The sequence below is a fragment of the Gopherus flavomarginatus genome, chromosome 20, assembly GCF_025201925.1.
Source record: "Gopherus flavomarginatus isolate rGopFla2 chromosome 20, rGopFla2.mat.asm, whole genome shotgun sequence".
Classification (NCBI taxonomy): Eukaryota; Metazoa; Chordata; order Testudines; family Testudinidae; genus Gopherus; species Gopherus flavomarginatus.
Genome location: NC_066636.1, coordinates 6,096,350 through 6,113,331, shown reverse-complemented (window position 1 = coordinate 6,113,331; position 16,982 = coordinate 6,096,350). Strand labels below are relative to the sequence as shown.

Below are 16,982 nucleotides of genomic sequence, written 5' to 3'. Positions count from 1 at the left end.
ACACACACCCTGCGTGTTGCTGCCCCCTCCCGCACCTATGGCCCTCTCGCTCTGACTGGCTCTCTCTGCCCTGGCAGGTACCGCAAGTGCGATAAGATTGAGGCGCGCAAGATGGAGCGGCTCTCCAAGAAAGGTAATGCCAGTGCCGCCGCAGGCTGGCGGGGGGTGGGCTGTCAGCTAGGACTCCTGGGTTCTGTTCCTGGCTCTGCCAGTGTCTGAGTGGGTGGATGAGATTCTGTGGCCTGCATTGTGCAAGAGGTCAAACTAGATGATCATAATGGTCCATTCTGACCTTAAAGTCTATGAGTCTATGAGGTCATGGGGCTTGCCTGTGTGCTGGAGACCCTCCCTACCCTGGGTTTGTGCATTGAGTGCTGCAGGCAGTGTGTGTGTGTGTGTGGGGGGGTCCTTTTCTCTTCCCGCCTGCTCTCATCTGGGGCCCATACCCCATTCAACTACAGCAAAATCGCCATGGCAGAGCCTGGAGCTCACCCAGTCCCCTGAGGCTCTGAGCTGCATGTTCCAGGGACCTTCAGAGCTCCCCACCCTGCCCCCTGCAGCCCAGCACCCCCATAGTTCTGCCCTGGAGCATCTGAGCCTGCCCTCTGCAGCCCAGTGCCCCCTAGCATCACCCTGGGGCATGGGACCAGCCCTGCCTCTGCAGCGTGGAACCCCCTAGTGCTGCCCTAGGGCACTGGAGCCAGCAGTGGCTTAGGGGAGAGCTCCCCCTACTGAGTGATTTTTTCCCCCCTCCCTTCCTTCGCCACAGTGTCCCTCCCCTGGCCCATAGCAAGCCTCTTGAAAATCTCTGGAGTGTTCCTGTCTGACTGCTGGAGCCGGGGGCATTGGGGAGCAGCCTGCATGCCCTCCCCCAGCTGTGGGCCACTCTGAATCTAGAATCTGTCCTTGCAGAACTCCTGGATTCGGTGGATGGGGGGGCGGAGGGGTTGGAATGGAGCTGCAGCTCTCACTTGCTGCCTCCTTGCTAGATCGCCAGTGTCGTCGTCATGTGTTTTGCAGAGAAGCCCCAGTCCCCCTCAGGAGGGACGCCCCCTTGTTCTGCATACGTCTAACCTCCCTGGCTAGCTCCATTCCCCCGACCCCGTCTGGGAAATACTCAGAGGTTGTAAGTAGCAAGGGCTGCAGTGGCATCTCATTAGAGTTCAGAGTTAACACAATGACAATTGTGGGGTAGTTAAGGTTCAGGGCTAACGCAACCCGAGGCTGCCAGTCTATGTAATGGACTTGTTAGGGTTCAGAGTGAACACATCAGCAAGGTTGACACATGTTGATTAAGGTTCAGAGTTAACATAGTGTTGAAGTTGATGCACCTTCCTTAAGGTTCTGAGAGAACTTGCTGGCAAGGATGGCGCATGAGTGGCCAGTAAGTGTTGGGGTTTACCTGGCCGTGTGCGCCACACAATCCTTGTGGTGAAAGCCCTGGGCACCCCGGCCCTGTGGCACTGCTGGGCCCAGTGGCGCTGCATGTCTTCACCAGGGCATGGCTGCTGAGCTCAGAAATGGCCGGGAAACTTCCCTGAGTGAAACGCATCCCTGGGTGTTTGCTCTGAGGCCAGGGATTGCTGAGCTTGGGGAGGCAGCGTGGCCTAGCCGATACAGCCCTGGGCTGGGACCGAGGGGACCTCTGCTCTGTTCCCAGCTCTGCCACTGGCTTGGTGGGTGAGCGGGTAAGTCGTTATTGGCCCGTGCCTCAGTTTCCGCACTGTGTGGGGTGCTTTGAGATCTGTGAATGGGGGCGCTGGAGGAGAGCAGGGTTTTCTTCTCAGTGCTGCTGGGACACCCCCCCTTAGATGCAGGAGGCCCCTACAATCTAAGCAGGCAGAGTGGCACCTGGCCTGCCAGGGGATGGGGCAGCTTCCAAGCTTGGGCAGGGTCTGTGGGCTCTGCACCCGACCCATCCTGCTGTGGGTAGCCCAGCTCTCCCCACCTCTCCTGTGGCTGAGGAGGGAAACCAGCTCAGCCCCACCGCCCTGTCCTTTGTCCTCCCTTCCCGCCCCCCAGCTCACCCAGAGCCGGCCCCTGGGCAGGGGGCAGAGCCCCGCAGCAAGCAGGATGGGGGGTTTCTCTCCAGCATGGTGGGGCAGGGAGAGCTGGGGGGCTGGAGGAGGCTGCAGCGGGGAGCTGGGGAGGGGGCCGGAGCTGGGGGGCAGCCAGGCTGCTCTGTGCTGCTGCCAGTGGGGGAAGGCTCAAGGCCTGTGTGTGTGGGTCCCAGCCCCTTGGGGAGGGGAAGTGGAATGGGGGAGCTGCATGTACATGGGGGAGGGGAAGCGGGAGATCTGTGTGTGGTTGTGAGCCATGTATGGCTTGCGGGGAGAGACAGAATGGGTGGAGTGGAGACTGGTGCTGGGTGTGTAAATGGGGGAGGGGTGCTGAGTGTGTGTGAAAGTGGGTGGGGGAGCCCTGGGGTGTATATCAATGGGACGGGGGAGGGGAGCCCTGCAGGGCGATGGGTCGGGGGGAAGCGGTTCACAGAACCAGACCTGCTCCAGCACTAGGCTGGGAGCCAGGACTCCTGTGTTCTATCTGCCCCCCCGGCCCCCTCCACACACTTCCCCATGTGGAGCCCCTGCCCCCTCTGTGCTCTGTCTGCAGATCACAGGCTCCTGGGGCAGGGCCCATCCCTACAGTATCTGGGTCAGTGTTTGGGGTGAGGGGGTGTGTGTACAGAGCCCAGTGGGGTGGGGTATGATCTCTGGCCCCAGCCCAGCATGCCGAGCGTTCACTCAGGTGCCTGGGAGATCTTGAGTGTGGGAGGCAGGCATGAGCTGGGGGGTCGTGTTGGCTGGAGGTGGGTGATGAGAGCAGCCACAGTGGGACAGTTCAGGAGGCTGCTGTGTATGTGGTGCTCAGTGGGGCGGACGGATCTGTGACCTACTGAGAGGAGCTAGGCTGTGGAGGGGCTGCTTAGGCTCTGACAGGCAGGGGCCCTGCTGCAGCATTGCTGAGTATCAGTGTCTCTCTGCAGGTTGCCCGGCTTTGGGGCTTGTCTGTGTCTCTGAGCTGCTCCCATGGCGCCTGGGGCCCGTGTCTGTGTGTTTTGGCTGCCCCGTGTGGTTGTGGGGCTGGTGAGGGCTGTGTCTCTTGGCCACCCTGTGGTGGGACTGGCACTTGCAGCTCACACAGACAGGGCCAGCAGTGCCACTGCCCCCATGCTTCAGTGTCTCTCGGCCGCCCACAGGTCGCATGTCAGTGGGGCTGGTGGCTCCATGGGGCTGGCGGTGCCATGGGCTGTGGGCCCCATGTCTCAGTGTCTCTCTGCCGCCTGCAGGTCGCACGGTGGTGAAGCCGGTGGTGGCACGGGACTCGGAGGACTCACAGGAGGAATTTCCGGCACCCTGGGAGCTGATGCTGGGGGCGACGGAGACAGCAGAGCAGGAGGCCCTGCTGCAGCGCAAGTCAGCCCGGCGCTGTGTCAAGCAGAGACCCTCCTATGACATCTTTGAGTCCACGGATGACTCGGACGCCGAGCCCCAGCCCGGCTCCGCCACGCCGCGCAGGAAGCCCTCCCGTGACTCGGGTAAGCCGCCCTGCTGGGACCTCTGTCCCCCCTGCACTTGAGCTGGCTCCCCCCTCCACCGCATGGGGACCGGTTCCCCACTCCCCGTGCCAGGTTGCTGGTTTCCCCCACCTGTGTATTGGGTGCCTGGCTCTGGGGTGCAGAGGGACCAGGACCTGGGAGGTGGCTGTGCCAGCAGGTAGGGCTGGGGCTGGTTGGCCCTCCAACAATCTCTTTGCCCCCCCTCCAGACCTGCTCCCTATGGAGGCGGAGGAGCAGAGCCGGCCGCGGAGAACGCCACTGCAGCCTGTTGTGCAGCTCAAGGCGAGGAGGAGACTGGAGAAGGTGAGGTGGCCCCAGGCACGGAGTGGGCAGTGTGGGTTCGATGCACCTACGCTCCAGCACTGGAAGGACCCAGGCCCAGAGCAGAGGGAGAGGAGCTTGCATGGGGCCCAGGGATCCCAGTTCTGCCACAATCATAGCTAGTTGTGGGTGGGTGGCCAGGCAGGGGTCTGCCAGGATGGAGAATCCCACCTTGTTCCATCCAGGCCTCCACATGGCTGGTGCAGCTCTCACTGTCTGGTTCTAGGACCTGTGGCCTGTTTCCCGCCCTCGGAGCCAGCCACTCTCCTGTCTTGTGGCTGGATCGGGGCCAGCGCCCCCCAGAGTGGAGAGGCCCCATGTCCCTTTACCCACCCCTGTGGCCCACCCAGTCCCCTGCCCTGGAGTCAGATGGGTGCTGGTGCCCCCTAGAGAATGCAGGTCCCCTGCCTCCTCCCTCGCCCTCCACTGACTCTCTGCTCTCCCCAGGACACACTCTCCTCTGGCTCATTCCCTTCCTTTCCCAACGGCTGGAACGGGAAGCAGAAATCCACTGACGGCGTCCACCGGCTGCGCGTTGACTTCAAGGTGAGGGAGCAGCACTCCCTGGTCCCCAGCGCTGGGCAGAATCTGCACCCAGCTTGGCCCTGCTGCGGGAGGGGGGTCGGCACTGGCTCCACAACTCAGAGCGAGCCTCCAGCCCCCTCCCCTTGAGGTGCTGAGGACACAGGGCAGCTCAGTCCCACATCGGTGATGGGGCAAAGGCATTAAACCCCTTTTTGCTGCCGGTGCCTCCCCTGCCAGGCGGGCTGGAGGAGGGACTGGCAGAGGACTGTCTGGGGAGTGGAGGTGATCCGGCCCCTCTGGGAGCTGGCAGGGTGCCACCCTCTCTCTCAGGTGTCCAGAGGGCTGCCACGCCCTGCCCAGTAGCTGTTCCCCACCCCTGATGCAGCCATGGGCTGAGGAGGCTGGTCCCCATGCTACCAGGGCCCTCGTGTGCCACTGCCCTCTGAGCTGGGGGGTACCGCTGAGCCATGGGATCGGCGTTGGGGAGTGTGGGTGAAATCTTCAGCCTTTGCCCCACGGTGTGACCGTCCGGGATCCGGTGGGATGGGTGGATCCAGAGCGTGGCATGGCTCTGTGCCCCTGGCTGCTGTCCCAGCCTGTGTCGGTCTCCGTGGTCCCAGCCAGGTGTCTGGGCAGAGCGAGAGGCTCTCAGCTGTGGGGTGGGCACTCTCTTGCAGGAGGACTGTGACTTGGAGAATGTGTGGCTGATGGGGGGGCTCAGCATCCTGACCTCCGTGCCCGTCACTGCCCAGCTCATGTGCCTGCTCTGCGCCAGCAAGGGCTTCCACGAGGTGAGCACGTGGGGCCCGGATGCCGGGGTTCTCTCCCTGCTCTGGGGGCAGGGGGTCTAGTGGGTAGAGCAGGCGGGAGGCGCTGGGTTCCCCCCCTCTCTGGGGGTGAGGAGTCTAGTAGTTGGGGGGGGGGGGGCTGGGAGCGCAGGCTCTGCGGGCAGGGGGACTGGGAGCCAGGACTCTTGGGTTCCCTCCTGGTCTGAGTGGAGCCATCTTATCGGCCCGTCCCCTCCCCAGCTGGTGTTCTGCCAGGTTTGCTGCGACCCCTTCCACGTGTTCTGCCTGGAGGAGGACGAGCAGCCGCGGCGGGAGCAGGAGGAGAACTGGTGCTGTCGCCGCTGCAAATTCTGCCATGTGTGCGGGCGCAAGAACAAGGTCTCCAAGGTAGGTGCCCTGGAAGAGGCTGAGGCCCTTCCCTCCAGGCAGCGTTAGCCTGTACCCCAGGCCGGGCACTAGGGGGCACTGTGCTACAGGGGGTGGGGCAAGGGGCTCTCCCTGGCAGTCAGGGCTGGCCCCGATGCCCCATGCCGGGCACTAGGGGGCACTGTGCTGCAGGGGACTGGGCAGGGGCTCTCCCGGGCGGTCAGGGCTGGCCCCGATGCCCCATGCCGGGCACTAGGGGGCACTGTGCTGCAGGGGACTGGGCAGAGGCTCTCCCTGGCGGTCAGGGCTGGCCCCGATGCCCCAGGCCGGGCACTAGGGGGCACTGTGCTGCAGGGGACTGGGCAGGGGCTCTCCCTGGCGGTCAGGGCTGGCCCCGATGCCCCAGGCCGGGCACTAGGGGGCACTGTGCTGCAGGGGACTGGGCAGGGGCTCTCCCTGGCGGTCAGGGCTGGCCCCGATGCCCCAGGCCGGGCACTAGGGGGCGCTGTGCTGCAGGGGACTGGGCAGGGGTTCTCCCTGGCAGTCAGGGCTGGCCCCGATGCCCCAGGCCGGGCACTAGGGGGCACTGTGCTGCAGGGGACTGGGCAGGGGCTCTCCCTGGCAGTCAGGGCTGGCCCCGATGCCCCAGGCCGGGCACTAGGGGGCACTGTGCTGCAGGGGACTGGGCAGGGGCTCTCCCTGGCGGTCAGGGCTGGCCCCGATGCCCCAGGCCGGGCACTAGGGGGCGCTGTGCTGCAGGGGACTGGGCAGGGGCTCTCCCTGGCAGTCAGGGCTGGCCCCGATGCCCCAGGCCGGGCACTAGGGGGCGCTGTGCTGCAGGGGACTGGGCAGGGGCTCTCCCTGGCGGTCAGGGCTGGCCCCGATGCCCCAGGCCGGGCACTAGGGGGCACTGTGCTACAGGGGGTGGGGCAAGGGGCTCTCCCTGGCAGTCAGGGCTGGCCCCGATGCCCCAGGCCGGGCACTAGGGGGCGCTGTGCTGCAGGGGACTGGGCAGGGGCTCTCCCTGGTGGTCAGGGCTGGCCCCGATGCCCCAGGCCGGGCACTAGGGGGCACTGTGCTGCAGGGGACTGGGCAGGGGCTCTCCCGGGCGGTCAGGGCTGGCTCTGATACCCTGCGCTGTGCACCCACCACCTGAGTCCTTTGCGTTACGTACAGGCCTTTGCTACCAAAAGCCAGGTGTGAGGCCGTTAGTCGCCCCTCGGGTGATTCCATTCTGCTCCCTGAAATCACCCACATCGGCAGCGTGACTGGGGCTCTGCCCAAACCTGGTAATGCTGGGCAGCTGGGAATTCCCAGCCGGGCCATGTCTCAGTGCCGGACAAGGGGGCCCTGGGTGACCAGCCCCCTTCCTCACCTCAGAGGCAGCTGCATCTCAGTGCTGTCCATCCCAGGGCGGAGGGTGGGGGGGAGAATGGGAGGGGGTAGGATCCATCTCTCTCTCTCACCTGCCTTCTCCTTTCTGCCCTGTCACAGCCGCTGCTGGAGTGTGAGCGCTGCCGCAACTGCTACCACCCAGCCTGCTTGGGCCCCAACTACCCCAGCAAGCCCATCCGCAAGAAGTGGGGCTGGGTGAGCACAGGGGCAGGGCCATGCCGGGATGGAGGATGGGGGTGGGGTCAATCCTGGGATTGGTGGGGGCAGGGGTTGTGGTGGAGGGATTCCCCCCCACACTAATACTCTTGTTGGCTCCTAGATCTGCTCTGCCTGCATCCGCTGCAAGAGCTGTGGGGCTGCCCCAGGGAAGAGCTGGGACACGGAGTGGTCCCATGATTACAGCCTCTGCCCCCCCTGCTCCCTGCTCTATGACCAAGGTGTGTGGGGTGGGGAATAGGGGTGGGGAATGGGGCATGTGGCCTTTCCCCTCTAGGTGACACAGGCTCCCATCCAGGCCCAGGGCAGGGACTGTCTGGCTTGGGGGGCACGGAATGGGGTACGGGGCCTTTCACCTCCAGATGACACAGGCTCCCATCCAGCCCCAGGGCAGGATGCTGGCTCGGGGTGTGGAATGGGGCTTGGGGTCTGTTCCCTCTGGGGGGACTGGCCCCGTGTGCAGCACTAACCCCTCTGCCCCCCAGGTAACTACTGCCCCATCTGCTCTCACTGCTACGAGGACAACGACTACGAGAGCAAGATGATGCAATGTGCTAAGTGCGAGCACTGGGTTCATGCCAAATGCGAGGGGCTCTCAGGTCAGTCTGGGGACTTGCCCAGCGAGCTGTGCTGGGTCTTGGGGCTGGCCCTGCTGGCTGGGGAGAGCCCTGCAGCGCAGCACTAGTGCCCCCACCCTGACCCCTGCAGCGTGACACCCCCACAGTGCGCTCCAGTGCTGCCCAGGGGCATCGGGGCTGGCCCTGCTGGCTGGGGAGAGCCCTGCAGCGCAGCACCCCCTAGCGCCCCCACCCTGACCCCTGCAGCATGACACCCCCACAGCGTGCTCCAGTGCTGCCCAGGGGCATCGGGGCTGGCCCTGCTGGCTGGGGAGAGCCCTGCCCCCTTCGGCACGGCACCCCTTAGTGTGTTCCCTCAGTATCTGCTGCACACCCCTTTTGCCTTGGGCTGCCATCTGAGCCCTGGCCCTGCTTCACTGGCCATGGCTGGCCCATGCTCTCCCTGCCCCAGGAATGGGAGGCTGCGTGGGGCTGGGGCTGCCTGACCTGACCTGCTCTGCTCTCTCCCCAGACGAGGACTACGAGATCTTGTCCAGCCTGCCAGAGAACGTGGTCTACACCTGCCGGCCCTGCTCTGGCAGCGACAAGGCCAAGTGGCGGGACGTCCTCACCTCGGAGCAGCGCAAGGGGCTGCGCAATGTACTGCAGGGGATGATGGCCTCCCAGCATGCCGAGCCCCTGCTACAGTGTGCCCAGGTACGGCCCTGCGCCCTCAGCCAGGAAAGACCTTGGCCCCTGGCTCCCATCGTCCCCCCCTGCTCCAACCCCCCATTCCCCTCCCAGCATGCTGAGCCCCTGCCGCAGTGTGTCCAAGTATGGCCCTGTGCCTGGAGCCAGGAGAGACCTCGGCCCCTGGCTCCCAGCGTCCCTCTGCTCTAACCCACCAGTCTCCATTCCCCTCCCAACACTCCTGGAATCCACAAGTCCCCTTACCCCTCCCAGTGGGGCGGGAAGAGCGGGAGTTAGAACCCAGGTGTCCTGGCTCCTAGCCCCCCTTTCCTGTTAGTCCACGTTGTTGCACTGACACTGTCTGGGGCCCTCGCTGGCTGGGAGCTGATTGTGGGGATGTGTGTTTCTGAGTGCCAGGCACACAGGGCCCATGCCAGGCGGATCAGTCTCAGCCTGTGCGGGGAGATCCTGGTCTGGGGCAGGGAACAGACCCTCCCCCGCCAGCAACCCGTGGCTTTCTGGGGTGCTGACGCCTGTCTCCCCCACAGTGTTGCCCAGACGACGGCGTGAAGGTGCACCGGCGGCCCTGCGACCTGCGCACCGTCAGCAAGCTGTTCGAACAGGGCCACTACAGCTCTGTGGTGAGGGGGCCGCGGGCTGTGCGGGGCACTGATGGAGCCCTAGGGATGGGGGCAAAGGAGGTGGGGGACAGCAGTGCAGGGGAGCTTGGAGTGGGTGGTGGGTAGGGTGGGGCAGTGGTTAGGCCCTGCCCCCACGGTCACTCTCCCCCCAGCACGCGTTCAGCGAGGACATGGTGGCCATCCTGCTGCAGCACCTGGAGGAGCGTGAGGGCCTTGAGGAGGAGCAGGGCGGTCCCTCCATCAAGGCACTTTACATTGAGGTACCGCAGGGGAGCACCAGGGGCACGTGGGGGGCACTGCACGTGGCATGCACCCAGCATGGGGAGTAAGACAGGATTCCGGGTCAGCTGGGCCCCCCGTGGGTCCGGCTGAGGGCAGCAGCGGAGGGCAGGGCCCCGGGGTGTGGAGGCTGGGTGGTGGGGGCAGCAGCAGAGGTGGGCAGGGCCCCGGGGGGGGTGGAGGCTGGGTGGTGGGGGCAGCAGCAGCGGTGGGCAGGGCCCCGGGGGGGTGGAGGCTGGGTGGTGGGGGCAGCAGCAGCGGTGGGCAGGGCCCCGGGGGCGGGGTGGAGGCTGGGTGGTGGGGGCGGCAGCAGCGGTGGGCAGGGCCCCGGGGGCGGGGTGGAGGCTGGGTGGTGGGGGCGGCAGCAGCGGTGGGCAGGGCCCCGGGGGCGGGGTGGAGGCTGGGTGGTGGGGGCGGCAGCAGCGGTGGGCAGGGCCCCGGGGGCGGGGTGGAGGCTGGGTGGTGGGGGCGGCAGCAGAGGTGGGCAGGGCCCCGGGGGCGGGGTGGAGGCTGGGTGGTGGGGGCAGCAGCAGAGGTGGGCAGGGCCCCGGGGGCGGGGTGGAGGCTGGGTGGTGGGGGCAGCAGCAGAGGTGGGCAGGGCCCCGGGGGCGGGGTGGAGGCTGGGTGGTGGGGGCAGCAGCAGAGGTGGGCAGGGCCCCGGGGGCAGGGTGGAGGCTGGGTGGTGGGGGCAGCAGCAGCGGTGGGCAGGGCCCCGGGGGGGTGGATGCCCGGTGGTGGGGGCAGCAGCAGCGGAGGGCAGGGCCCCGGGGGCGGGGTGGAGGCTGGGTGGTGGGGGCAGCAGCAGCGGTGGGCAGGGCCCCGGGGGGGGTGGAGGCTGGGTGGTGGGGGCAGCAGCGGTGGGCAGGGCCCCGGGGGGGTGGATGCCCGGTGGTGGGGGCAGCAGCGGTGGGCAGGGCCCCGGGGGGGTGGATGCCCGGTGGTGGGGGCAGCAGCAGCGGTGGGCAGGGCCCCGGGGGGGTGGATGCCGGGTGGTGGGGGTAGCGGCGGTGGGCAGGGCCCCGGGGGGGTGGATGCCGGGTGGTGGGGGCAGCGGCGGTGGGCAGGGCCCCGGGGGGGTGGCTGGGGGACCCTGTGGATGTGGCAAGCCCCCACCACTCAGCTCTCTCCCGCAGCTCATGGCTCGCTCATTCAGCTGGTTCAATGCACAGGATGCCAAGCGCTGGCAGCGGCGCAGCTGCCTTCCCAAGTGAGTACCAGGGAGAGGGGTATGGGCAGCAGGGACATTGTGGGGTTCTGGGAGGGCTTGCGGGACTCCCAGGGCTCCGGCTCCCCTGCCGTTACGCTGTTACTCTGCCCCCCCAGTGGCATGCTGCCCGACGCCGTGCTGCCCCCCTCCTCCGACCACATGTATGCACAGTGGCGCCGGCCCGAGGAGCCCAGCGCCACCGAGAACGGCCAGCTGGCACCCGGAGCCATGGGCACCAGTGAGTACAGGGGAGCTGGGAGCCAGGACTCCTGGGTTCTGTCCCTGGCTCTGGCAGGGGAGTGGGGTCTGGTGGGTTACAGCAGGGGCTGGGAGCCAGGACTCCTGGGTTCTGTCCCTGGCTCTGGCAGGGGAGTGGGGTCTGGTGGGTTACAGCAGGGACTGGGAGCCAGGACTCCTGGGTTCTGTCCCTGGCTCTGGCAGGGGAGTGGGGTCTGGTGGGTTACAGCAGGGACTGGGAGCCAGGACTCCTGGGTTCTGTCCCTGGCTCTGGCAGGGGAGTGGGGTCTGGTGGGTTACAGCAGGGACTGGGAGCCAGGACTCCTGGGTTCTGTCCCTGGCTCTGGCAGGGGAGTGGGGTCTGGTGGGTTGCAGTAGGGACTGGGAGCCAGGACTCCTGGGTTCTGTCCCTGGCTCTGGGAGAGGAGTGGGGTCTGGTGGGTTACAGTAGGGGCTGGGAGCCAGAACTCCTGTGTTCTCTCCACAGCTCCAGGAGGGGAGTGGGGTCTAGTGGTTAAAGCAGGTGGGTGGGGTGGGGGCTGTGTGGCTGGGAACCAGGACTCCTGGGTTCTGTCCCTGGCTCTGGGAGAGGAGTGGGGTCTGGTGGGTTAGATTCGGGGAGTAGGGGCTGGGAGTTGGGCCAGATGCTGGGTGGTAGGGGGTGTGGGGGAAGGAAGTCAGTGATCCCTCTCAATGTGTACTGCTAGGGCCTCTCTCCTATCCCCACACCCCCTCAGTGCCATCGGGTCTCTGCCCCCAGCAGCTCTCACCCCCTCTCCCTGCAGGTGGGAAGGGCCAGGAGGTGGTGCTGGCGAAGCAGGGGCTGGGCAGCAGTGCTGAGGACAAGCGTCAGTGCGCCCTGTGCCTCCAGTACGGGGACACCCCCTCCAAGGTAAGGCCTGGCCTGCACCAGGGCTGGGGGAGCCATCAGCCTTCGAATGTGCGGCCTTGGGCCAATGGGGATCCAAGGGAGCGTGGCATATGGGGCTTGGACACCTGGGTTCAGTCCCCTGCTCAGGGTAGGGGGGAGTGGGGGCTAATGGTTAAAGCAGCGAGGGCTGGGAGCCAAGACTCCTCCAGTGGTGACCTGGGACAGAACCCAGTTTTTGCCCTTTGCTCCCCCTGCTGGCTGGTGATGCTGACCCTGTCCCCCTCCCTCCCCACCCCTCCCCAGGATGCGGGGCGGCTCCTGTACATCGGCCAGAATGAGTGGACCCACGTCAACTGCGCCATCTGGTCGGCCGAGGTCTTTGAGGAGAACGATGGGTCCCTGAAGAACGTGCACGCCGCCGTGGTGCGGGGGCGCCAGATGGTGAGGGGGCAGGTCCCTGCAGGAAGGGGGTCGGCCTTGGCAGGGTGAGGGGGCAGGGCTGAGGTGCTGGCAGGGGTATGGCCTAGGGCAGGCCTGCACAACTCGTAAAGTGGCAAGAGCCACATTACTCCAAAGAAAACAGCTGAGGGCCGAACCCCACCAGCCCCATGGAAACACCCCCCTCCAGGACCTCCCAGCCTAGCAGAAACACCCCGCCCCAGCACCGCCCAGCCCTGCAGAAACAAACTCTCCTTCCCTAGCGCCGCCACACCAAAACAGCTGTGGGCCAAAAAGGATGGTTGGGGGTGGGGAGGTGATACTTGATTTAAAATCAACCAGGGGCTCCCCGCTGAAGAGGTGGCTAGGAGCCCTCAGGGTCAAATTAAAGGGCCCGGGGCTCCGGCAGCTGGGGGAACCTGGAGCTTTGCGGGGCTGGGGCAGGGATTTAAAGGGCCCAGAGCTCCTGCTGCTGAGGGGAGCCTGAGCCCTTTAAATCCCAGCCCCAGCCCATCCGCTGGAGCTGCCGCCGGGATTCAAAGGGCTCTGGGCTGCCCGTGGCGGCAGGGAGTCCTGAGCCCTTTAAATCTCAGCTGCGGCCAGGAATCTCTGCAGGCAGCCCAGAGCCCTTTGAATCCCGGTTGCGGCTGAGATTTAAAGGGCTCAGGGCTCCCCGCAGCTGTGGGCAGCCCAGAGCCCTTTGAATCCTGGCTGCGTCTGGCAGGGCTGGCTTTAGGAAGTGCGGGGCCCAATTCGAACATTTTCGGTGAGGCCCTGGCAGGGTTGACTGGGGGAAAAGAAAAAACCAAAAAACCTTTCATTTCTTAGCAATTGGTTCCCTATAAAAAGTTCTGCCACAGTATATATTTTTTGTACCAATAGGGTTACCATACATCCGTATTTTCCTCCCAGATGGCGATTTAAGAACCAAAAAGCCTGACATGTCCGGGAAAATACGGATGTATGTTAACCCTACCTAAAGTTCTTTTTTTAAAAAGATGGGTCTGAACTAGAAATGAGCTCCGCCACTCCCTGAGGGTGTGCTAGGGTGCACTTATGTGTCTCAGCTGCTCCCTGCCCACCTCATTGAAGCAGGTGTGCAGGATTACTTTCCTGGGAACTGCAGGGCACCAGTGGACATGGGGCTGGCTGGACGTGAGGGGCTGGGGAGGAGGGGGCTGGAGGTAGGGTCTGGCTGCAGGCTGGGCAAGGAGTGTGGGGTGGGCTGGCTGGCTTCAGGCAGGGCCACGGGGGGGTGCGGCATAGGTTGGCAGGGCTGGAGACAAAGGAGTGCGGGACTGGCTGGCTTCAGGCAGGTGGGTGCAGCAGGGGTTGGCTGGAGACAGGGAAGGGGGTGCAGGGCTGGAGGCAAGGCAGGGAGTGCGGGGCTGGCCGGAGACGGGCTAGCTGCGGGCAGTGGGTGCAGGGCTGGCTGCAGACAGGAACTGGTGCGGGCAGGGCAGGAGGTGCGGGGCTGGTGCAGGCATGGGGTGCAGCAGGGGTTGGCTGTGGGCAGCTGGTACAGGTACAGGGGGTACAGCCCATCCTGTATGGTGAGTGCCCCCTCCTCCTGCCTCCCCCACCATAGTAGCAGCAGCAGCCCGGGGCTCAGGGGCTATTTAAAGAGCCCGGGGCTCCCCTGCTTCTACCACCCCAGCCCTGTAAATAGCTGAGGGAGCCCTGGGGAAGCGGTGTGGCTTCAGCAGCTGTTTAAAGGACCAGGGTGGCAGAGGCAGCTGGAGCCCCAGCCCTTTAAATATCGCCAGAGCCCCCCACTACTCCAGGGGGGCTCCCTTTCTTCTACTGCCCCAGCCCTTTAAATAGCCACGGGAACCCTGGGGAAGTGGTGGGGCTCCAGTGGCTATTTAAAGGGCTGGGGCGGTAGAAGCAATGGCAACCCTGGACTTTTTAAATAACCCCCAGAGCCCTACCCCAGGGCTCCAGCAGTGATGCTCTAATGGCAATTTAATAGGCCTGGGGCTCCAGTCCCTACTGGGAGCCCCAGGCTTTTAAATTGCCCCCTGGGGAAGCTGGGCCACCCCGGTACAGCGCACTGGCTTTTGCCAGTACACCGTACTGGGCTTGCGAGCAGCCCAGAGCCCTTTGAATCGCAGCCGCGGCTGAGATTTAAAGGGCTCTGGGCTCCCCGCCGCTCTGGGCAGCTCAGAACCTTTTGAATCCCAGCCGCGGGCCGCACAGTGAGCCTCCGTGGGCCGCATGTTGTGCAGGCCTGGCCTAGGGGGAGCAGGAGTCTCTGCTTTTGGGGTGAGGATTGTGGCTCTTTCATTGAGGTGGGTGGTGGGTGCAATGGGGGTGAAGCCTTCAGGGGTGGGGCCTGTCTCCTGGTGGGGGTGGGGCTGAGGGGCAGAGGCCAGTGGGGGCAGGGCCTGTCTGCCACTAGGGGGGGCAGGCTGTGGCCAGAGGGGCTGTTTGGCCTCTGCACTGGCACAAGCCAGGCTGCGAGCACTGCCCCCTTACCCCCTCCTGTGCCCCCAGCGCTGCGAGCATTGCCAGCGCACTGGCGCCACGGTGGGCTGCTGCCTGTCGGCCTGTCTCAGCAATTACCACTTCATGTGTGCCCGCCTGCGCCACTGTACCTTCCAGGAGGACAAGAAGGTTTTCTGCCAGAAGCACACGGACCTGCTGGATGGGACGGTGAGTGGTCATGCCGGTGGCCCCTGTGGGGCGGGGCTATGGGTTGCAAGCCAGGTGGGTTGGGCTATGGGGCACTATCCCTGCTGGAGATTGAGGGCTGGGGCCCCATGGTGTGTTTAGGGGGGTCCCTATGGCCAGGCTGGCCCTGGCGGGGAGGGGGGCGTGTCCCCGCAAAGCTGCTCCCAGGCAAGGGTGCACTGCTGACCCGTCCCCCCGCCCACCCCAGGAGATCGTCACCGAGGACGGGTTCAACGTGCTGCGCCGGGTCTATGTAGACTTTGAGGGCATCAGCTTCAAGAGGAAATTCATGGTTGGCCTCGAACCCGACACTGTCAACATGATGATTGGTGAGTGCAGGGGGGCTTCTCTCTTCTAGGGGGCGCCAGCTCTCATCTGGCCCCACAGCAGAGGACTGGCTGACTGGGGGTAGGGTGGGGAATGGGGCATGTGGCCTCCCCCTCCACGAGGCTCCAGCTCCCATCTGGCCCCAGGTGCATGTGGACGCCCTCGCCTTGTCTCCTGTTCTAGGTTCCATCAAGATTGACAGTTTGGGGCTGCTGACGGACCTGTCAGAGTGCGAGGGACGTCTCTTCCCCGTCGGCTACCAGTGAGTATCTGGCCCCCTGGTGCAGGGCTCCCCCGGCTCCTTGCCGTGGGGTGCGTGTGCTACAGGGGTGGATCCCCCCCTACCCTGGGGCTGCCTGTGTACCCCACCCCAATTTCCAGCCCCCCATTCCCCTCTTTGGGGGGGCCAAGCGGGCAGCTGGGGCCATGCTGGAGCGGCAAGGGGAGGGTTGAACTAGCGGCACGAGGGAAGGGGGGTGAGGATGTGTATGGTGCTGACCCGCCAACGTGGAGACCTGTCTGGCCGCTCCTGCTGGGAGCACAGGCATCCAGCCTGTGGGACGGTGCCCTGGCAGGGGCATTGCACTCACTGGCTGCACCATCCGGGAGGGGGCAACCAGGGGGAGAAGTGGCCAGGGCATGGTGCAGCAACCTGGGCCGGCCAGCTTTCGGAGAGTTGCTTTAGCCAGACACCTGCGGCTGGGCTTGGCATGAGGTCTCTGGCTTGTGTTGTCCCAGAGCTCAGGTGGCTCTGGGCAGTGCCAGGGCTCTCCATGGCCATGCTCTGACAGCTGACCAGCTGCCCTCTCCTGCCAGGTGTACCCGGCTGTACTGGAGCACGGTAGATGCCCGAAGGCGCTGCTGGTACAAGTGCCGAATCCTGGAGTGCCGGCCCCAGCTGAGCCAGAAGGAGCCAGACCTGCTGGGCGGGCAGGAGGAGAACCGGACCATCGCGCACAGTCCTGCCACAGGTGTGTGTGTGTGGGGGGGTGCGCTGACCCTGTTGGGGTTGAGTGAGGAGGCATTCTGCCACCCCACAAAGGAGCTCTGTGGGCCCTGCACAAGCCAGGCCAGTTCTGGGCTGGGCGCTCCCTTCCTTGGGGGGGGGGCTGTCCTTGGTGCACCAGCCCCTATGTCCTACCTGGGAGCTGTCCTCTCACCCTGGCAGAGGATAAAAGACCCACTGCTGCTGCGGATAGGGGAGACTCCTTTCAGCTCAAAGTGCAGCGTTATGTGCAGCTGTTTCCCAGCATCCCTGCCTCAGAGGTGGCTGCATCTCCACGCCAGGCATGTGTCCCGGTGCTGTCTCCAGGGCCGTGCAGTCGGGGCTCCCCCTCTAGCTAGCATGTTGTTGTCTTTGCTCCCATTTCAGATGCTCACCTCGGGGACTTGCACATCCTGGGCTCAGCACCTGCCATGCTGGCACCAGAATGCCACTCACCTTCCCGCAACCCGGGGCCCCTGCCTCCCCCTGAATCGGCCACCGCCTCTGTGCCCCGCTCCCTGGCCGGAGCCCGCATCAAAGTGCCCAACTACTCGCCAACGCGCCGGCCCCTGGCTGGGGTCTCCTCCCGGCCGCTGCCATCACCCAGTAAGTGCCCCTTGCCTGGCTGTGAGGGGCAGACCCAGCCGCCCTATGGTGGGAGGGACAAGGGTGCGCTGCTGCTCGTGGCCCAGCCTCTCAAATGATTCTGGGAGGCCAACTGGGTGTGGGTGTGGTGGGGAGGGGGTGAATTGTGGCCCAGGGGATTCTGGGATGCACTGTGTGGGGTTTGTGATGAGGAGGGTGTTGTGGGCAAGGGGGTTGAGAGAGACTTTCTGGAGGCTGGTGGTCTGATCCTGTCTGGGAGGGGCATGCGGGGGTCCCCCCCACCTGGTGCCAGCATCTCACC

At 65.4% G+C, this 16,982-nt stretch overlaps 1 protein-coding gene across 3 annotated transcripts in view; it reads left to right on the top strand.

Annotated features, from left to right (window-relative positions):
* The window catches only part of KMT2B (lysine methyltransferase 2B), a 41,407-nt gene that overhangs the window by 18,714 nt on the left and 5,711 nt on the right, over positions 1-16,982 (top strand). The window contains exons 7-27 of one of the 3 annotated variants that reach the window (XM_050930574.1): positions 78-133; positions 3,290-3,538; positions 3,768-3,862; positions 4,328-4,426; positions 5,083-5,196; positions 5,434-5,580; positions 7,054-7,149; positions 7,274-7,391; positions 7,656-7,769; positions 8,260-8,444; positions 8,966-9,058; positions 9,211-9,318; positions 10,471-10,544; positions 10,661-10,782; positions 11,567-11,673; positions 11,956-12,093; positions 14,695-14,745; positions 14,972-15,092; positions 15,274-15,352; positions 15,907-16,061; positions 16,463-16,681. In XM_050930574.1, the coding sequence (XP_050786531.1) occupies positions 78-133; positions 3,290-3,538; positions 3,768-3,862; positions 4,328-4,426; positions 5,083-5,196; positions 5,434-5,580; positions 7,054-7,149; positions 7,274-7,391; positions 7,656-7,769; positions 8,260-8,444; positions 8,966-9,058; positions 9,211-9,318; positions 10,471-10,544; positions 10,661-10,782; positions 11,567-11,673; positions 11,956-12,093; positions 14,695-14,745; positions 14,972-15,092; positions 15,274-15,352; positions 15,907-16,061; positions 16,463-16,681 (2,540 nt within the window). Of the gene's footprint in view, positions 1-77; positions 134-3,289; positions 3,539-3,767; positions 3,863-4,327; positions 4,427-5,082; positions 5,197-5,433; positions 5,581-7,053; positions 7,150-7,273; positions 7,392-7,655; positions 7,770-8,259; positions 8,445-8,965; positions 9,059-9,210; positions 9,319-10,470; positions 10,545-10,660; positions 10,783-11,566; positions 11,674-11,955; positions 12,094-14,586; positions 14,746-14,971; positions 15,093-15,273; positions 15,353-15,906; positions 16,062-16,462; positions 16,682-16,982 lie in introns of all 3 variants that reach the window. The other 2 variants (XM_050930572.1, XM_050930573.1) reach the window with 2 other exon arrangements.